The sequence below is a fragment of the Pagrus major genome, chromosome 3 (assembly GCF_040436345.1).
Source record: "Pagrus major chromosome 3, Pma_NU_1.0".
In the NCBI taxonomy this organism is placed as follows: Eukaryota; Metazoa; Chordata; class Actinopteri; order Spariformes; family Sparidae; genus Pagrus; species Pagrus major.
The window spans coordinates 9,690,886-9,713,320 of NC_133217.1; the positions used below are offsets into that span (position 1 = coordinate 9,690,886).

At 42.7% G+C, this 22,435-nt stretch overlaps 1 protein-coding gene across 1 annotated transcript in view; it reads right to left on the reverse strand.

Annotated features, from left to right (window-relative positions):
- Positions 1 to 20,719, reverse strand: part of gabbr1b (gamma-aminobutyric acid (GABA) B receptor, 1b) — a 171,099-nt gene extending 150,380 nt beyond the window's left edge. The window contains exon 1 of the mRNA XM_073463399.1: positions 19,625 to 20,719. Within this exon, the coding sequence (XP_073319500.1) occupies positions 19,625 to 19,885 (261 nt within the window). The 5' untranslated portion in view covers positions 19,886 to 20,719. The remainder of the gene's footprint in view (positions 1 to 19,624) is intronic.
- Between the last annotated feature and the right edge of the window lie 1,716 nt (positions 20,720 to 22,435).

The window sequence follows — 22,435 nt, forward strand, 5'->3', positions numbered from 1 at the left end:
TTTTCCCAGAATGGGTTAATACATTTACATTCCCAAATAGCATGTAAGAATGTTCCTGTCTCTTCCTGACATTTCCAGCATAAGTTATTAGCCAACAAGCCCATTCTGTGAAGCTTAGATGGGGTAAAATAAAACCTATGTATTAATCTGTACTGAGTAAATTTCCCCTTAGCCTCCTTTACATATTTTACTTAAGGTATCTTTGAGAAATAGCAGCTACCATGCTCAGATGAGGGCTTGAAAACTGTTTCTATTTTTTCTTTTCTACTTTATCGACGGTGATGTGTTGTGGTTTCTTTCTTGTGACAAATGTATTTATTGTAAGTCGCTTTGGACAAAAGCGTCTGCTAAAAGCCCTAGATGTAAATGTAAATGTAAATTCCTGTCTTAGGCCTTACTGCCTCTTACTGGCAAAGAAATTTAGTCTCATGGTCAGGAAAAATGTCCCAAAGATGTGATTTCAATTCTATATAGAGGAGTTTTTCAAGGACCTGCAGACACTCTGTTTGGGGTTTAATATATTGTGGCGAGCTTGGTAGAAAGAAAGTCTCGCAAGACTGATCTTTAAGTGCAACGCAGATCCCGTGCCAGGACCACTGATTTATTGACATTAGACACACCCCTTAGACACAAACATTTGATGAACGTCATTATCCGCTATATCATATTCGGCCATGGTGGCACAATATAAAACTTATGTTTATGCTAATTTAACACACACATCCTTAGAACATAACAGGACACAACCACAACACTCAGAACATGTACAGAAAGTAATAAAACGGAACATATCTGAACAATAACAATCTCATAAGTATTTGACATTACACTCCCATGAGTCACTGCGCCACCTAGCCTTCACTGTCCATAACTAGTACTCCTCCAGTCACTACATAGCCCCCATCTGAGGGGTCAGTCATCCCGACAACCCCATCACCCAAGGATTAGTCCCTCAAATGTCCAGGACGCCATCGCCCCTCACTGTCGGCTGTCTGGACGACTGCCACCATCGGTGTTACTTTACCCCGTTCCTCCTGCAGCTGGCAATAACGGCATTCCAAGGCCACACAGGGCCGCCGGGAGAGTGCATCGGCATTGCCATGATGTCGTCCTGCCGATGTTGGATATCAAAGTCATAACCCTGCAGAGTCTCCAGCCATCGAGCAACCTGCCCCTCCGGTTGCTTGAAGTTCAGTAACCAGGTCAGGGAGGCATGGTCTGTGCGGATGAGGAAGTGGCTGCCATGTAGGTATGGTCGGAAGTGCCGTACTGCCAGGACCACTGCCAGCAGTTCACGTCAGTTCAGTCACACAATAGTTTCTTTCTGCTTGACTCAGTGTACAACTGAAGTAGGCCACAGCACACTCTCCATCTTCCTCCTGCTGTGACAGGACAGCTCCAACCCCCACGTTGTTGGCATCCGTGTTCAGTGTGAAGGAACGTTGGGCATCGGGGACAGCCAAGACTAGAGCTTCAGTGAGGGTTGTCTTGAGTCTGTTGAAAGCTGTAGCACAGGAGTCGTCCCAGTTGAACGGTTGACCTTTGTCGGTCAGACAGTGGAGTGGACTGGCGATGGTGGCAAAGTTCTGGATGAAACGGCGGTAGTAGGAAGCCAAGCCCAGGAAGCTCTGCAGTTGGCTGACGTTGGCAGGGGTTGGCCAGTCCTGTACAGCAGCCACTTTCACTGGATTGGTGGCTACGCCTATACCACTAACCACATGGCCCAGGAACTCAGTCTCCCTTGTCAGCAGGTGGCACTTTGCAGGATTCAGCCGCAGCCCTGCCTGCCGGATGGAGGTGAGTACATCTCGCAGGTTAGACAGGGCCCTGTCAAAGTCATTGGCATGCACCAGCAGATTGTCAAGGTACACAATGCAATGGCTGCGGGGTACATCTGCCAGCACTCTCTCCATCAGCTGCTCAAAAGTAGCTGGTGCATTGCAGAGCCCAAATGGCATGACACAGAACTGCCACAGCCCTTGCCCGATGGTGGAGGCAGTCTTTGGTCTTGCATCAGGGGCCAGCTCCACCTGCCAGTAGCCACTGCGCAGGTCAAGGGAGCTGAACCACCTGGACCCAGCAACCCAGTCAAGAGCGTCGTCGATCCGAGGAAGTTGATAAGAGTGCTTTTTGGTGATGGCGTTGAGATGGCGATAGTCCACAGAAAAAACGCCAGCTGCCATCCTTCTTCCTCACCAAGACAACCGGAGCTGCCCACGGGCTGTTGGAGGGTTTAATCACCCCAGCAGCAACCATCTCACGGATCATGTCCTCCGCTGCCTGTCATTTAGATAAGGCCAATCGATGGGGCCGTAGACGTGTGGGCTGGGCAGAACCGGTGTCAATGGAATGCTGGACCAGCCGAGTCTGTTTGTAGTCTTCATCTCTGGCAGCGAAGATTTCCACAAAGTTGTTAAGGAGGCATTTTAACTGGTCGCACTGCTGTGAGTCGAGGCAATTGCAACTACGCTGCCATAAGTTGCGTACCGCCTCAGTTGTCTCAGCTGAGGGAAGAACAGCTGGCTTGGCAGGTAGGGTTGGCTCAGGTGGTGGCAGTGCAGGATTACTGGCGTTGGGTGGACTGGATGGTGAGACACAGGGGGCTGGTATCTCCTGGGCTGCTGTTGCTTGGCGGTTGGAGTGTTGATTCCTGGGCCCATTCTTCTCCCATGACCGGACTGGAGAGCCATGGTCTCCGTGCCAAGGGTGATGGTTTGCCTTTGGTGCTGGTGCAGGACAGTTACGGGCGATGTGACCAGGCTCATCACAACGGTAGCAGCGGTCAGTTGGCCGGAGTGGCCATCACCTGGATGGTGCATGCCAACGCTGAGACTGTGGTGATGGAGGCTGAACTTGTCAGACTTCTTCTACCTCCTCCTCCTCGTAGTCGGTCATCCTGACGTGCGGTTGGAGAATGGGGGGCCTCTGTTGGCAAGGCCGCGGCGTGGAGATCACCACCTCAACCCGTTCAGCTTCACAGAGGGCCTCATTTAGAGTTAGGGGCATGGCAAGGCGAACATGTTGCCGCAGCCGTTCTGGGGTGAGCCCCTGCAGGAAAGCGTGGAGGGCCAGCTCCTCTTGGGCAGCTGCAGGAAACTGTGGATAACCATGTTGAGCATGCAGTTGCACATCTGCAGCGAAGGTGCCCAGGCTCTCTCCTTCTTGGCGACGACGGCTGGCCAGTTGCTCCCTGCTTTGGTTAGCGAAAGGTCGTCATCCAAATCACCTATCCAGTACCCTGGTCAGGGCCTGGAGGTTCCGCTGCTCTGCTGGAGCCAGGTCGAGGAGCACTTGCAACGCCTTTTCTTCCAACGCCAGGGCCAGGTGGGTGGCTGCTTCTTCATCGTTCCAGCCACTGTGCCATGCTGCTAACTGGACCTGTGAGAGGTATGGTTCTAGTTGTGTGAGCCCATTATACTTGGGCAGTTTGGCTGCTGTTCTGGGTGCAGCTCTGGGGTACATCAGGCCAGGCAGGTGGCGGTCAGCGTCAGTATGCAGCGGGCGTTGTGCTGCAGTACTACCTCCAGCCTCTAGGGAGCGGTGTGGGTGCGTTACGCTGGAGCCATCAGGACGCCGTGGAGGTCTGCTGACTTTCACCGGTCGCACCATACTTTCCAAGTGGCAGCGCGTTAGAGTTTATATTCTCTGCCCCAGCCCGAGCCCAGACTTTACCCATTTCCGCCACTATCCTCGGGCAGGGCCGGCCCCCTTGATCAAGCATTTGTGGGGTTTTTTTTTTAATCATTACTTTATTCATTTGCGATCCATTCTGTTCTGAATAAACAAACAACGCAGTTTACATGCTTCGTCCTTGTTGCATTATTCATTAAGATAATTCTAAACAGATTTCTGTAGTTCAAACAACTCGAAATTGTAGTTGAAAACGTCAGCTATAATAGCCCACTGTAACGTGGGCTGGTGAAGGGGAAGGTGATGGTCCACTTTAGTGCGGGTAACTCCGGTTACTCAAGAGATGGCAGGCAACATGTGGGGGTTTCCGCATGGCACTTTTATTCATAATACTGACCATACCATGCCAGGTCTCTAGCTAGTTGTTACAGGCATACACGCAAATGAACACAGGCCAAGGTTCTTGCACCAACACTTTACAAAATAAAGACAAAATAAAATGGGGAGTCTTCGCTCTGTCGGCAGTATCCTTTCTCATGGGGAGCGGAAGTACACCTGCTCTTCTTCATCATACAGGTTACATTACCCACTAAACAAAAGGAGGCGCCACCTAGGCGCTACATTGAATAACTCTGACTGTTACACCACGTATTAAAAAATTGTCGGGTTTAAATCGGGCTCGGGCTCATAATTACAGTTAATGTGTCGGGCCGGGCCGGGCCGGGCTCGGACACAACGTTCATGGGCTCGGGTAGGGTCGGGCTTGATTTTTTGGGCCTGATCTAAGCTCTACGGCGCGTCTGCTTGATGGCCCACTCTAGCTCCTGGATCTCTCTCTCCATCTTTCTTTCCGATCCCACTTCTGACACCAATGTGGTGAGCTTGGTAGAAAGAAAGTCTTGCGAGACTGATCTTTAAGTGCAACGCAGATCCCGTGCCAGGACCACTGATTTATTGACATTAGACACACCCCTTAGACACAAACATTTGATGAACGTCATTACCCGCTATATCATATTCGGCCATGGTGGCACAATGTAAAACTTATGTTTATGCTAATTTAACACACACATCCTTAGAACATAACAGGACACAACCACAACACTCAGAACATGTACAGAAAGTGATAAAACGGAATCTGTTAGGTTTCCTCACTTGAATTGAGGGTCTAAGGACAGAGGATGACGTTCACTGTATAGACTTTAAAGCCCACTAAGGCTGAGTGGTCTCACACACTGAGGTGATTTTGGGCTATATAAATAAAATTGATGTGACTTGATTTGGGTATATGTAGCATTCGAAGTAGAGTTATAACTGTTCTGTTTGAGAAATGAAATCGATGATTGTGGAGGGAAACTGAACACAGGATGGGAGATGATATAACGTACAGCTCACTAAAGAAAATAAGTGTATGTATTGTAAAGTACGCTGTTTCTTATTCATATGCACAGAGCGTTGGGGGGTTGCAGCAGCCAGAGGGGCAAGGTGAGGCACGTCCCAAGGTCACCTTAACCTGATTCCGGAGCCAGAGACAGCATTTATCAGTGTAATCCTGGAAAAACATTTACCTACCAGTCAAGCCATGTTTTCTTGATCCACGTGTTATAAATGTTGTTCCTTGCTTTCCACTTACAGCCTATAGGCAATGAAAAATCAATAAGCTATTTAAATAATAATGGTGAACCATGTGGACAGAATCAACAGAATTTGATTGGGTTTGTTGTTGTTGTGTTTTTGTCATATTACTCTAAACGAGGGGTCTTCAATTTAAGTTCAAAGAGGTCCAGTGACTAAAATTTCCTCCCAGCAATGTTCCGAACCTCATAATGTCTAAATTGCATTGAATAGCCTACCCCATGTCTATCAAATATAATCAACACCGTATATTTCCTTTTTAGTTCACCAATATTTATTTTCAATTTTCAAAGTAGGATATTTTTAACATACAACAAATTATGGCACTTGTATGGAAACCAAAAAGCTGAATAAATAAATATAATAAATAAAATTAGTCCTCGGTTATTTTGTGCGCTCGCACCTCAGACTTGTGGATATATTTCCTCAAACGATCCATGTTTGGTCTTGTTGTGCCGCTTAACATTCCTGGTTTTGATCAACACCACGGTTTCACAACATATGAGACCCAAGTTTAATACTGTCTGCCGGAAGAATAAACATATGTTGGTTCGTGCATTCATTTTTAAAAGTTCTATTTTCTGTGTCAACTTTCCTTATTTTTGAGCAAGCCATGTTTTCCTCCGGCACATAATCGATTTTATCAGCTGACTGAGTGACGCTATCAGTAAACAATATTCAGTAAATTGCATTAACTAGATTAACGATAGATTAATGCACCTGCAGTTTGTAGTCGCGACCGCTGGGAGAAAAAACAAAAACAAAAAAACAATCAGTTAAAACTGTTATGGTTAATGAGGGAAAAGAAGTTGGTTTACACAAGTTGGAGCTGTGCAGCCTATCACCAGCAATTCTTCTTCTTACAGCTTCTTATTCTTATTCCATTACTCCCACAGACTGTATAAAATTACTGACATACTGTATGTAAAATTCATCCACTGTCAAAAAATGCAGAAAATGATCATTGTTTTGCTCTGTAAACGCATTTTTGATGAATGATAGCGGTGCTAACTGAATACTTACATCCTGCGACGAGTCTACTTCAAAACAAAAGTCAATTTGTATTTAGCCAGCAGTAGGAAATGTTTGGTTTGCATCAGCAGTAAATTAACTCAGCGCACTAGAGATAGTGAAGGTCTGGGCTGGTGTACCAGGTATTACCGGTGTTGTCACAGGCTTACTAGTCACTGGGAAAATTGTGTCACTGCAGCAACCCTATCCCCAACCACAGGGCCTGGTTGAATGGAGAGGTGAGGGCTCCAGAGCCAACAAAGCTGCCTTTCAGGTGACAAGGAATCATACAATACTGCCAGAGCAAGACTTAAAGCTGGCATCTAGGAGTAAAACAGGAGACATCCACAGAGACTTGAGAGGTACCTAAACACCAACAGCACTAAAGATATCTGGCAGGAGATCCAGCAGGTCACAGGCTCCAAAAGCAGGGGCTTTTTGTGAGGCCACGCTGCCAGATGAGCGCAAACATTTTATGCCTGTTATGCTCTCCTCAACAAATACGCCAGATAATATTCCTGGCCGTGTACTAAAAACCTGTGCCGATCAGCTAGCTGATGTTATTACTGACATTTTTAACATCTCATCCCCGAGATCGTTCCCTCCTGCCTCAAGACAGCCATCATCGTTCCTGTGCCTAAAACATCTGCTGTGTCTAGTCCAAACAACTACCGCCATGTGACTCTCACCCCCATCCTGATGAAGTGTTTTGAGAAACTGGTTTTCCGACACATCAAAGATAACAGCCTGCCAGCCTGGACCTTCAGTATGCTTTCAGAACTAACAGAGCCACAGAGGATGCCGTATCCACTGTCCTCCACTCAGTCTTCAATTCAATACAATTGAAATTCAAATCAATTCAAAAAACTTTTTTGTTGTCCCCGGCGGGCAATTCACACACCTGGAGAGCAAGAACAGCTACATCAGCTCAGCATTCAACACAATCTCACCCATGAACTGATTGAAAAAATAAACACTCACAAACAGACCCCAGAGAGTTCTGATTGGCAGTCACACCTCCTCTACATTAGTGAGGAGCCCCCCAGGGCTTTGTGCTCAGCCCCCTCCTGTTCACACTGTACACCCATGACTGCACTCCCAGACATCAGGAGAAATCTATTGTGTAGTATGCTGACGACACCACCATCATCGGTCATATTATAAACAGCGATGAGAGTTCATATCAGGAGGAAATCAACAATCTTACAGAGTGGTGCACAGAGAACAATCTACTGCTCAATGTCAGCAAAACATAGGAGCTGATTGTTGATTTTAGAAAGGAGGTAAAGACACACACCTCTATCTACATAATAATAATATTTATTTTATATAGTGCTTTTCAGGATACACAAAGACACTTTACAGGTTAAAAAGCAGAATAATAAAACAACACAATAAAACATCAGTGGAGCTGAGGTGGAGCAGGTGAACAGTTGTAGGTTCTCGGGAATCAACATGATAGAGAACCTAACATGGTCATCACACATCACCATCCTGGTTAAAAAAGAAAAACACAGAAAAGGCTCTACTTCCAAAGAAAACTTAAGAGGGCTAAATTCCAGAGCCAAATTCTTGTCAACTCTTACTGACTTACTTACTGGGCAATACATCACTAATTGGCATGGTTCGTTCACAGCCCAGGACAGAAAGGGGGCTGATTAAAACTGCCCAGAACATCATTGGTACCCATCTACAGAGCATCAGTGACATCGGAGAAGTGAGATGTCTGCACAGAGCCCAGCCACAGTCTGTTCACCCAACATCTCCTTTCCCCTAGGCTGTGAGATTCCTCAATTCATCATTCCACACTCTAATTCACTCCGCAAAATAGTTTGTTTTTGTTTTGTATTGGTTTTCTCCTATGTAGCACAAAGCAACCAGTTTTGTAAATGTAAAACAAATAAATTGACTTTGAAACCTTGTTTTGATGTTATTAGGGCTGTGAGGATAACTGCATGACCACATGACCTCATGACTGCCTGACTGCATGACCGCAATACCATGGTCATGTGATGCTTGTCATGGGGTTGAGCCCATTACTGTCATAGCAACAACTTTTTTTCTTCATATATTGTGACACATTTAAGTGGCAAAAATAAAAGTTAAAAACTTACAGAGAGGGAACTCTCCAGAGGAAAAAGAATATGCTTTCAGCTTCTTTTAGACAGTGCTGATAGAGCTCAGGATTTATCAAGATGGTTGCTTTACTCCAAACTATTTTACTGTACTAATCTGGACTGTGTGTGTCCTTTTGGAAGTCATCCATGTTAAGCTGCTGTGACTGGGGCATAAATGTGCACAGGGGACTTATGTTTTTTGCTGCTGAGACATTGCTGTAAGTAATGTCTGTATTATTTTCCTCATTACAGATGTATTATTTCACCCACACACATCCCATCAGCTATTAATAATAATGTTAATTTTATGACCAGGCTACCTGATGTGGGATTATCCGGCGGATATAACTGCAATCCACACATCACTATATATGAATAATAGAATCTCAAAATAAATGGCTAAATATGAAGGTATATATCGTATCACCATATGGCCAAACAATATTGTGATATTATTTTAAGGACATATCGCCCAGCACAAAACACACAAATCAACAAGGTAGTACAATCTTTCTTCATCCATCTCAGGAACATTGCATCAGTTTTTGTTTTGTTTTGTTCTTTAAAACTCATTTCATCATGTCAGGATTATTCTTTCTCCATGTATTTAAGGCACAGCCACAAGGCCATTTCCCATCTCCTGCTCATTCAAAACTTTGCTTCCACACTTTCAACAGATTCTAAGAGACAACACCATATCACTCCTATGCTTTCTACCCATGGTACAGAATTGATTTTGAACATTTACTTATTACTTTAAAAGCCCTACATGGCCTTCCCCCTGCCTACATTGTGTTCTATGAGCCTAGCCCTGCCTGTGCTCCTCCAGCAGGATCCCTCTTACTTTCCCCTCAGCCACCATAATTACTAGGTGTACCACGATCCTCCATATATATGTATATACATATGTATATATGCCTGAGGAGATGTCCTGCCATATTTGTTGCGTTGCTTGTGGACCCGTATGCTACACGCGCATAGCAAGCAGACGGTGGCACAACGAAATGCTGCAGGTTGGTGCGACGGTGTGGGAGTGTCACTCCATAGTCCGTGTGTGTGATGTGTTGGGAACCCACGCTGATCAGTTTGCCGAAAGACGAAAGCTGGTTCGTTGTTCTGCTACTAGCATGCTGGACCTACTAGTGATTGTTTGTCCTCATTGACAAATTAAAAATAACAGTAAAGTCATTACTGTCATTACTGTGTGTTTTAAACTGGGGACCGAACCGAAGTGAAAGTGAAACTTAACGCTACACAGAGAAATGTCTGCTGTGTTCCGTCTGTAGTACAGTATTTATCCATGCAAAATAACACATCCTGCTACTGACCCATTCTACTCTGTTTATGATCTCCAGGCATGTCTCTGCCACAGTAGGTTAAACATGACGGTCCTACAGTGACCGTCGGCATCCACAGATGTGTTATAAACTGGTGCACAAAGCCCAACTGAGTGAATACACGCGACACATTACGTTACACTCTGATCGCCAGCTTATGTGAGTGGATGGGATCCAATGTGAATCCACTCACCGTGCTACGACATGCTGTGTGTGTTTTTTTCCCTCTTGGCACGCCTGCCACACGTGACACTGGGGGCGTGGCTAAATCCTTGATTCCACCTTTGATTTCAAAGGTCGAGATCGTGAGTTAATTTTAATCGATATCCGACTTACAGTCGAGATCATAACACCCCTACTAATTACAAAATGAAACCGGACATTTTCCATCCATTTTCCCAAACTATGGAACTACCTGCCTGAGTAACTTAGGCCCTCAAAACTTACCTCTATAGAAAGGCTAATTTACATTTAAGCTGTTGCATGTCTAGTTTCTATCCCTCTTCATCTTTGACATGCTTTTATTATACACTCTGTTTTACCAGGTCTTTTTTTTTCGATCAAGACAGATCTCGACTGTTAGTACTACTTTTTATGTTTTTATTGTTTTTAGCGACTGTCTGTACTCTTTTATCGCATTCTATAGGGTACTTTGTAACTGTGTTTTGACAGTGCTATACAAATAAAGTTTATTATTAACATTTAGCCATATCAACCAACTCTCAGGCAGCCAAAGTAGCATGTTGCATGATTGAGACTATGAACACGGGATCTTGTAGAAAATGTTGACCGGTTGATTGTTTTCTTTTCATGACAGCAAGGCTTCTTTGTTTGCTTCTTTCATTCTAACATGGATTTGTTGTTCACGATGTAGCATTGTCAGGGAAAAAGTAGGGTGCCAATTGTGTGTTTACAGCCTAATTTTCGGTTAAAGACACAGGACAGGAATGTAACCCAGTGAATATAAGGACTACCAACCTGTGGGTGGGGACTGCGAGGAGGGTTGGCTGTTGTCTGTGTTCCCTATCCAAACTTCAGGCCCTCAACTTGTGCTTTTCATCAGCACCTAATTTGTGACACTGTCCTTTTCTTTTCACTTCCAAGCACCGAGAGGCCAAAATTATTGTTGGCCTGTTCTATGAGTCCATGTTGACTAGTGTGTTCAGAATGAATTTCAGAAGTCGATTATAATTTGAATAGTTAAAAAAAAAATTGCAAGGCATAAACCTGTGTACACACCTGTGTACATAGTAAATATTAGAAATAGGCTTAATTTGACCATTATATATTCAAACATAATTTGAATATTATATAATAAGAATAATAAGGAATTACATTCAAATCGGATTATATAGGTAGGTTCAGGGCTCTAGAGTGCGACCTAATAGGTCGCACATGCGACCTAATTTCAAAATGTGCGAGTTAATTTTCAAACAGGTCGCACCGGTGCGACTTGGAGAGGACCCCCCTTTCACTACCCTCCTCAGCCGTGACCGTGCGGACGTGTGGTTGATAATAAATATAATATATACTGTATTTGCACCAGCCAAAAATGCATAATAAAGAACGAAAAAAAAAAACATGTATAGGCTAAGTCGCACTGGAGTATAAGTCGCATCAAATTTTTTGGGGAAATTTATTTGATAATATCCAACACCAAGGATAGACATTTCGGGCTCTATTTTCATGACCATCAGCGCACTGTTGGGGGCTTTAAACAACGTACATTTCTGCCGGGAAAAACGAACGATGCGCTTCCACAGAATAGTAATAACAGCATGCGCATGCGCATGCGCATGTCACGAAAGGCAATTTAAAATAAAAATAGAATAGAGAACAACAGGCTGAATAAGTGTAGCCTGCGTTATATGACGCATAAACAACGAACTGAGAACGTGCCTGGTAGGCTATGTTAACGTAACATATTACGGTAGAGTCATTCGACTAAATATAGCATATATAACATGCTACAACCAAACAATCAGTGTCACTCATAATCACTAAAGCCAACGAAATCTTCTTCCTCGGTGTCACTTCTGAACAACTCCGCCAACTCCAAAGGTAGACAATGCGCCGATTCCTCTTCTACCGGTAAGTCAGTCAATCAGTCCAAAGTGATGACTGATTTAAAACTTGTGATTTGTCTTGTGGATTATCTTACAATTGTTTCGTTTACTTTGTAATTTCAGCGCATTTTCAACACGTTTTTGTTCATGACTTTTGCCTCAAATAGAAAGAAATATTTTTTTTTTGTCCCGAAGCTGAACCCTTAATTCGGGCAGCTACCGGGTATCTGCGTATGGTGTGTAAAGACGAAATTCCCTTGCGTGTGTTTTCGCATGATGTTTTAACAATGCAAAGCCATACTTTAATAAAATAACATAAATAAATAAAACTACGTTGTAGAATGTAGACCTATTTCAATAGTATTGCTGGACAAGTTTTTTTGCGAGGAAGTAGCCTATTAATCGCCTGTCCCAAATACCCTGGATTCAAATACACGCCTAGTTTTGTGAATGAGATAAATAATAGCCCGAGCTATGGAGATTAACTTCATAGCCTGGGATATTATTTGATATTTTACGGTAACGTGTTAATAATTTCCCACATAAGTCGTTCGTGTATTTCCCGCTCTCTCTCCATTCAAATACAAAAAGTTCAAAGTACAAACTATGGTATAGAAATAAAAACTATCACCGGCATGATACGTTTTATTAATGTCACACAACAAAGAAAAATAAGGTGTGCTACCTAATTTATTTTTGTGCTACCAAATGAAAAGCTAGGTAGCACCAGTGCTACCTGGGAAAAAGTTAGTCTAGAGCCCTGGGTAGGTTGACAGCACAATTGTGGACTAGTTAAGTAGTTTATGAAACACCTTGTCAGAATCAGTGCTAATGTTAGCTAGATAGCTTCACTAAGCTTCCACTTGCTTAATAGAACCACAGGACTTAACAGGGCAGCCATGCCGACTCCAAGTTTTCAGTAAACTTCTGCCATGGGAAACACCCACTCAAGACACTGTGCACAAGGCACTCATATACACTAAATGTTTTAATCCTCTTTTTGTAAGATGTGCACAACAGCCATTATCGTTTACATTGCTTTACATAAAAAGTGAAGAAAATTTAAATTTAATTTTGACTTTAAAGTATGTTAACCCTTGGAATTATATGTCATAACATAAAACATATAGAATGATTATGAATGATTTTCTCTCGTATGAACAGCCAGGGTTACCCTACAGTAGTAGGCGATTTGAGGGGGAATACCATCCTCCTCGTTAGCAAAATGACCAAAATGCACTCATCTTGTTAACTTGCCACCCCCCCTCTCCATTCCCTTGTAGCAAAGAGGGTGAGGGGGACAGAGGGATTGTTTAGTTGAACATGTTAGTTAAGTCTGCTTGACTCATTGATCCTTTATCTGACTGAGGTTTGTGAGAGCCCTAGTCATGGCTCTGAAACCAAAAGAACCAAAAGAGTCAGTTTGCTAGTCACAGGGGAATGAAACGAACCGGGTCCATCCCCTCTGTTAAAAATTTTCAACAGAGAGCAGATAGAGCAGGGTACCATCACTTTTTAAATTTCAAAGGAGTGCCTTTTGAATCAACTTCAGAGTTTCAACTAAAAAAAAAAAAACTAATTTCACAAGGGAGCAAGAGAAAGTGTGTCAAAAATCTTAAATTTAAATTAATGAAATGCTTAGAAAAAGGCCTTTGAGGTTTGACTATACAGTGTTTACATAATTAATAGTCTGGATAAAGTGTAAAATCAATTATGAAAAGATTGATAATGAACCACACTATTTGAATTTGCTTTGATGGTCAAATTAAAGTTCTAAAAAAATGCTGCTACATTTAACGGCTCACATATTTTCTATACATACTTTCTCTATACTACTATTGGAGCAGCTCTGGCAGGGGGTCATGATAAAGGTCAGAAATTGTTTAAGTTAAACGTCAAACATTTCAAATGGGCTCAATTAAATTCCTACTGCAGTGTTTGCCAACATCAGTAGCTCACAAGAAGCTGTTTCCTGGCAACCTGATCCTGAAACAGTCTGCATGCTGTCTGTGAGGGTACAATCCATTCCTGTGGAGTTAAGGGAGGCTGCTGAGGCATGTGCTCGATTTCCTCTCCTCACCTAAGGACACAGACTCAACAGGCTCAGTAACAAGCAGCTTGGAGAAAGATACCCTCTTCAATCCTGAATCAAATAGATTGGTTTGTGAAAACACTGTAATCCGAAGCTGCATTCCTCGCAACTGACTCATTGATTAGCCCTGGCACTCAGGGGAAATCACCAACACAGTCAAATGAGATACTATAGCTGCTGTATCCCTCCACATCCCTATCTCATCCCCCATTCCATGCCATCATCATCCCACTCTGAACCAATGGGACCCGCCTTCAACTATCACCTCCACTGGGCCTGGACAAACAATCAATTATCCTTTGACCAGATCTTGGCTAAAAGCCTGAGAAACATTTTCCTCAGTTCGTCGCCTGATTATGCAGTCTTTGTTTTTTTTATCGTTTTGGCCTCTCAGGCACTGCAGCGTGTGATGCTCAACTGCTCAGCAGGAGATCCATCGGAGCATGTGCAGTGTGATCTGCAGCTTGCCTGGCACAGCAGTGGAGTAGTGTAGAGGTCTGTGATCAATGAGTGCTCCAGCCAGCACTTCTTACATTTGGCTAACTGCACTCAATATGGCTTTCTCACACGGACAAGCTGAAATCATGCAGCCATCCATCTGATTCTATTTGTGTGATGACAGTAGCTGCATGATCTTGCCTTTTTCTTGGAGCCAAATATATGTTTGTTTGAACTGCAGTTGTCTTGGTTACTGTTGTCATGCCAACCTCCCTACCCCCCCAACTCCAGGCTTTTGAAGAGGAGATCCAATGCAGAGCAACTCAAACCAATCAGAGTGATGCTTTTAAAAACACAAGCCTGTCACTGTGCACTTAACTGTTTATATACTCATATGTGTGTGTGTGTGTGTGTGTGTGTGTGTGTGCAGTATATGAAAAGGCTCAGGTGAGAAGAGGCAAAATGAGAGAATCAGACAATATAATCCAGCAGGGAAAGACACAGAATGTACCTCTGCTCACACTGCATGCGGTGACGCTGAAAATATCTCCCTCATAGATGTTTAGGGACAGAAACACAGAGCATCTAAGCTTACACAGATATGATGTGAAAAGGTTATGAATTGTATTCTGTGAGGAGTTCAGAGATATGAATAAAGCTGTAACATCTATTTGACAAATTGAAGTTGAGAAGGAACAAACATGAGTGCTAACCAGTCAAACAAAAAACATGTATTAGTATGTCTGCTCAAATGTTTTTGACCAGTTTTTGTGACCAACAAACTCTGAGGAAAGCATACAACATTTTGTCTTCTCCTGGTCACATGCTTGCAAGTGAATTTCCTCTGTTGCCCTCAGGTCGTCTCTATGTCTCACCTGTCTGTAAGACTAACCGTTTTTTAAAATCTTTTATCCCCTCTGCTATTCGTCTCTTAAATTCTTTATAATGATTTTATTTTATTCCTTTTACCATGTACATCTTATTGGTCAACATGTGTAACCTATCTATTTATTCACTCTATTCAACTATTGATCCTTGATGACACTGTATTCCTTGGCATTCTATTTACTTACTCTACCTTATTCCCTATCTACTTATTGTGTGTACTGTGTTTTGTACTGTGCCAGTATGCAAGCTGCCGAAACCAATTGCCCCTGGTGGGATTAATAAAGTTGTCTGAGAGTCTAAGAGAATGGTGCTCTTGAGAGAGGAGCGCCATGTTATCAACCCTAAACCTGAATCAGGTCAAATGCTGTGTGAAAAAAAATTATTTGACTTTGAGGGCTTTGATTTAAATCAGCATTTCAATAGTGCTCCAAATTCAGCTCATATCAGGATGTATGCCTGTAAAAGCCCATACAGTGTGTGGATGTCTATCATGTCCCTGTTGGTTAGATTCAGCTTATGACAGCTGCTCCTCTTTGTCGATGCAGTTTTTATGTCTTGGAGTATGTCATTATGACTCATGTCGCTTTGACAGTTCATGTTAACAAAGAACTGATTGCCAGGCTTCTGTAATAATTGCAGAAACAGTTGAGCAGTTAAAAAAATTGTAGAATAGGCACAATATTTGATAATGATATGTGATATATGTGATGATAGTTTTTGGTATCGTTGCATCTTTAGTTTTGATATTTATTCAAATTGTGCTCAGTACTCAATTATGATTGAAAGGTAAGTAGATTCATGTTGTAATGCATAAGGTCGAGTAAAGTTACAGAAGAAATACTCATAAAAGTACAAGTACCTAAAGAAATGACTAAATTACCGTCATTTGAGTTGTAATAGGTTACTTCCACCCCTGCAGAAGGACGATCAAAAAATATGATGCCTCCGGCCAAGACTCTCCCCACCACAGAGTCGTAGGTGTATGCAAAGGTGGTGACAAGCATATATACTGTATGAGCACAACGCAGCTGTACAGATCATTGTAAGTTAACTACAGAAATAACTCTGACAATGTTTAATGTTTTTGTCTTGAGGCCTTTGTATACTGGGGTTTTTTTTGTATGATTGATTAACATGTCAATATTTATTTTTCTAACTGTTGTTTTTGCCATGAATAATTTTCACACAGAGAGTGAATATCACCTGGCGAAGTTAGTGTTCAAGCCGTCCAGAATTCATTGAACTGTAGTTACAAACATAACTAGGGATGCACGATATTTAAAAAATATATGATATTCGGAAAAAAAAACTCCCCTTTTTTCAGATTTTGCCGGCCCTTGGTCTTCTCCTACACACCTGTCATATTTTACTTTTCCATGATCTATATTGCAATATGAAAAAATACAGGAGTTATACTATTATAAAATATGATTAAAAAAAAGACACAATAGCTTTGTCAAACCACACAAAACAACAAAGCAAATAGCAAGTAGCAATGAAATATACATACATATACAATATACCAGCACTGCAACAAGTAGACCACAACTCAAGTGATATTGATCCACTAGTAAATAGTCATTAGTAATAGTTTTTCCCCACAACCCCGAAACAGTTCACTTCAAATCCAGTACTGGTGTAAATACCCACGGGGGTGTGGCACATGAGGACAGCTGAGAACAGGCACTAAGCCATGGGCCCCATCAATTTTCCTCCTCATTGTCCAGCGGACTACCAGAGCCATTAAAATCTCTGTCAGCATTACGGGTGCGTAATTATTTTCTAACTGTATGTTAAGTCATTGTTAATGGTTGTGCTTGTGGTTTTCTCGCCAGTTGGTTTGTCAGTGGCAAGCTGACACAGCAGTTTGTGAGCTGTAATTGCCCCAGTAAACACACCGACATTTCGACTGTCGCTGCTGCAGCTGTGTCTCTGAGCTCGTTAGGAAGAGCAGACAGACTGGGAGGCGAAGCTGCAGAGTTACTGTGTGAAACAGTAAACAGTTTGAGTCAAGCATAGAGAACGCAACCAAGGAAGCCAACCAATCACTGGCAGAGAAGAGTGGGTCTTGTGTCAACTGCGGTCGGATCCAAATTACGCCTCGGGGGATAGAGAGGGATGGCAGGTTAACAAGCTTTTTGCTAACAAAGAGGACAGCGTCAACCCTCGTATCACTGCACATCAGCTTTTCTATTCCCCATTTTATGTAAAACATTTGATGTTTTCCTTGTCTTATTTCCATTGCCATTTTCAATTTCATCTTTACAATTTATGCTTTCAGTTTGAACATTTCCATTTAACCTTTTGCATTTTAAATTTCCCACTCTTTTTATTTACTCACTTTACATTAAAAATGATAATTTTGCATTTTAAATTTGCGTTTTCAATGTCCTTTTTCTTTTTGAGTGTAATTACAGCCTGGTTTTTCCTCATTGTGTAATAATCTTAATTTTCTATTTGGACTTATTATGACCAAAAAATAATTAAAAAATTAATTGTTTTTAAAAAAAGATTGTTAGGTGCAGCCCTAGACTATGTTATCCCCAGGACCATGTTACAGGGTTAGTATAATAACCCTCAGCACTGGTTATAGTGTGAAGTAGTTTGGATGAGTTGGATTCGTTTTTTAAGAAAGCTGCCAGCAGCAACACCAGAGGCACAATTTGAACAGGCACTGCACTACATAAAACAAAACCACCATCTTCAGCTGAAGCTACTGAAACAGTTGTTGAGGCTACTTTTTCTGAGCCATTTTCCTGACCATTATTTTTCACTATCAATTTCAATATCAAACTACTGTCTGTCTCTGATTGTGTTCTTTCAAGAATTTTGCTGCACGGGTCAAATTTGAATTTAAGATGCTGCGTTGCTTTCATAATGTTCAGAGTTTTGGCAGAGTGAAGCCAACAGATTTAGATGAGTTCCTAGAGTGAGCAGACCGGGAGCCATTGGTGAGGAGCTGTATGAACATGTGCAGGCTGTATCGCTGTTGTTCTCAAACAAACGCACACAGATGCAGCTGTTACGCCACGTACAGTAGGTAGAACATTTCTCTAGGGCTGCGACCCATTTTGCGACCTGACTGCTGCATTTTAAAACATATAAACAAAAAGGAATGGCAATTATTGTGATGATGGCCTGACATGATGTGGGGAAAAAGTAATCACAGTGTGGAGGTAAATAAAACAGCCACATCAAAACAGTCTGCTATGTAGAAGATATATAGATCATCTGTACATTAGGAGGTGCAATCTATACTTTCCCTCCGAAATGACAATCTCACACATTGTCATTTTTGCAAGTCTTAGTACACTCATTTTCTGTACCAATTGTTGTAACTAATGGACTTAACAATTGTTCATTAATCATAAATCTCTAATTTCTTACAGTCATTAATAAGAAAAAAGGTTTGATTAGCTGGTTGTGATAAATACAGTCGGCTGGTGTTTATCCATTTTTTAAATAATAATAGTTATAAATGTTGGTGAGCTATTAAGGTCTCTCATTTTCTAATAGCCTTAAGTCTGTAGTTATAAAGGACTGTAACTAATGAAGGGTTGTAATTATCAGTGAGTTATTACCTCTGTCAAAGAGGTCATGTTTTCACCTGTGTCTGTTTCAGTATATACAAAATACTGAATGGATTTCCACGTCACTTGGATGGAGGATGGGTCTTGGCCAATAACAGACCCCATTAACTTTTGGTGTGGATCTGGATAAAGTGACGAATTCAGGAATTTGTTCTCACTTTCTGTAACATTGTGAGATAGAGATTTTTTCCATTCTAGCTAATAAAATAATTTGGGTGGAGCCCTTTGCCAGAAATTAACAAGTCAAAAGAAACAGGTCAAATAACAAGTAAAATCACTTTTTTATTAGTGGCTTTTAACTGATCTATAAATCATGATGATGAAAGATAGCTATGTTTTAAACATTAATGAAGCCATTAGTTTCAGCCTTCATTAAGGTGCCTTCTTTGAAAGTGGTACCTATTATTTCATCCTTATTTTGTACAATTCATACCATGTTTGTCTGTTTATCAATCTACGCTTTCATTTCATACATATGCATTTAGTGGGTTAGCCTACAACTAAACACTAAAAACAAAATGATGCTGCTGATGCATGAATGGTGCGTAGTGTGAGTGTCTTAACCAAGGGTCTCACTATTGCTAAAAAAGTGGTGGGGACATATCCCCAGTGTCCCCAGAGTAAATGACATGTATGGTCTTATCACTCTGTGCTGTGTTCGTGTTTGGTGTGTTGAAGTCCGGGTGCAATCTTATGTGACAAATCCAACCAACTGTGATTCCGATAAACCTCAGCAATGGAGTGAAAGATGGACAGAAGTGAGACTATACTGAGAATGAAGTAAACTGTGTTGTCCATAATTTGTTTGCAACATACTCACCATACTGTCGTAGTGTATCAGCTCCAGCTCATAGTCTGGCAGTATGTCACTCCTCTTGTTCACCAGGTTCAGAGCCATTTGAGCGGCGGGGAGGCAGGCTTGTCCTCCAGGCCAGCCTCCACTCATGGGGAAGAGGGCTCCGATGTAGAGCTTCTTCTTGCCTAGAGTCGGACAGGAGCAGGACAGGAGGACAGTGAGGGTAAGGGTCAGAGAGTAACGGAGGATGGACGTACTTAGGAGGCCTTGGCAGGGCCGAGCCATGGCTAGTGGATGCTGGAGGCTCAGGAGCAATGAGTTCAGTTTATTCCTCCAGTACTGTTCAGTTAGAGACTGTGGCGTGCTGTGTGTGGGTCAGGAGCTGTCAATTCTCATGAGCAGCACAAGTTGATGAGCACATTCAGAACAGGCTATTGATTTACATTGAGAGTACAATTTTAATTGAACTGCCTCTTATTGCAAAAACAACATCTGACTAACAATTACCCTGATACTAAACCATCTAATCTGGCTGCTCTTCCACTTAGTCCACTACTATCTACTCTACCAGGTTTGAAGAAGAACTTCATAAAGGCTCAGTGCTGTCATGACGGGTACAGGGCAGTCAATCACCAGCAGGAAAGAAGCAGAGACGGATCAGAACCTCCACACAGGAGCAGGCTGGAGCTGCTGTTTGCAAACTGAGCTTGAATATGAAATCGAGGTTTGTGATTAAATCCGGCTTGGAGATCTTCCCGCTGTGACCAGATGGAAATAACACCGGCTCCTCCGCGCTTTAGGAAATATGAAGAGAAATTGGAGCCCAGCTCATGAGGAAACAAACAGCAGACTGTACGGATCCACTCGGCATCTGTCCTTCATCATCTATCCGCCTACACAGCGCACATAGCGGGTTTGTTGTATGGGAACACCGCAGTGCTCGAAAAATGTAGTTTTCAGTCATCCAACGTAGTCTAATCGAGAGCGGACAGTGGAGGTCGATCCCAGGATGAAGTGTCCACAGTGCTGCTGGATGCGGTTCGCTCCTCACGAGCACAGAGGAGAAAATGACGGTAGCGGTGTGGAGCTGCAGGTCTGAGCGTTAGATAGAGTCTGACTGCAGCAGGGAGGATGGGGGAGGAGGAGGAGGAGGAGGCTGTTCTGGCTCTCCGTTTCACAAACCACTTTGAATTTACGACCCCTCATCACACAACACGTCCTTAAAGTTCACCTCCAGGAATTCTGGTGTCGGACAGTCCACACCGCCCCCTTCATGACGGTATCACTTCTACTCTACTCCTCCTTTTCACGTTCAAAATTCCAGCACAACTACAACTTGACACGGTTCTTCTCAGCCAACTGTATGTTGCCAGCATGGAACAGCCCTTTACAGGAGGCTGAACTAGTCCATGAGACTTATTCATTCATTCATTCCAACTCAATCATTCAGGGACCATCCTTGATAAACTCCTCTCTCTCTCTCTTAATTCAATTCAAAGGGGCTTTATTGGCATGAAAGTTTTACAACAATGTTGCCAAAGCATCAAAACACAACTTGTCCAAACATTCGGAGGGAACATAACAAATAACAACACAAACACAACACCAAGATTGATTTACATTAATTATATATACAGTATATACAGTGTGTGTGTGTGTGTGTGTGTGTGTTGGTCATTCACTGTCCCTCAGGTTGTGGCATGCTGACATATATTGGGCAGCAAGATATGCCCTGTCTCCTTCTCCCAGGAGTATTTTTAATTTTGATATGTCGTTTAGCTCCTTGAAGTCTGAGATTACCGAATTAAACTTATTAAAATAAATGTTCCTCGTTTCATTGAATGTTTTACATTGTAGGAGAAAGTGCATCTCTGTCTCAACCTCACCCTAACCCTAACCCCTAACCCTTTTTTTTGGTTGCCATGATTGTTTGTGTCTTCCTGTTTCGATTGTTTGTGGTCACTGAGCCTGTACTTGGTGAGGATCTGTCTCTGTTTTCTATCTCTGACAGTAGAGAGATATTCTGCTAATTCATAATCTCTTTTTAGGGCTAGATAACATTCTAATTTGTCTAATCTCTCTCTCTCTCTCTCTCTCTCTCTCTCCCTCCCTCCCTCTCTCCCTCTCCCTCTCTCTCTCTCTCTCTCTCTCTCTCTCTCTCTCTCTCTCTCTCTCTCTCTCTCTCTCCCTGCAGAGCTGTTTGAGAGAGCAGGTGCTGGGCTCCCTGTCTCCATCAGCATAGGGCTCCTTCAGTCAGGCATGGGGGAGGAGCTTTCTGGCAGGTCCAGAATGTTGACAGGAAGAAGAAAGCTGCTGCCCATGGCCTCAACGGGCCTTGGTTTTTTTTTTCTTGAATGGGAGGTTCTATATGCAAAGCTATTGAAGGTTCAGAAGTTCGCAGTTTTGAACAAGGTCAGGGAGCATCAGTGGCAGTACTACCTGGGGGCAGGTTGGCAGGTTTTAGGTGAAGGGTGCTGTATAAGCTCCCTCTGTTTAAGGCTACATTCAGACCAAATCAGGTGGCTTTTGACCACAGGCTTGTGTGGTGGTGTGGAAGTGTCACTCGGTTGTCTGTGTGTGTGACATGTTGGGAACCCCCACTGATCAGTTTGCTGTGTTGTTATGCTACAAGCATGCTGGTCCTAGCTGTAATCTTTAGTCTTCATCGATGGATTAAAAATAACAGTTAACAGCCAGGATGTGAGGCAGAGCATTACTGTGTGTTTTAAACTGGGGCACAAGACCAAACTGAGTGATCACAAGTGAACCATCACGTTCCACAGAGAAATTTCTGTTGTGTTCTCTCTGTAGCATTTAACCATGCTAAATAACACA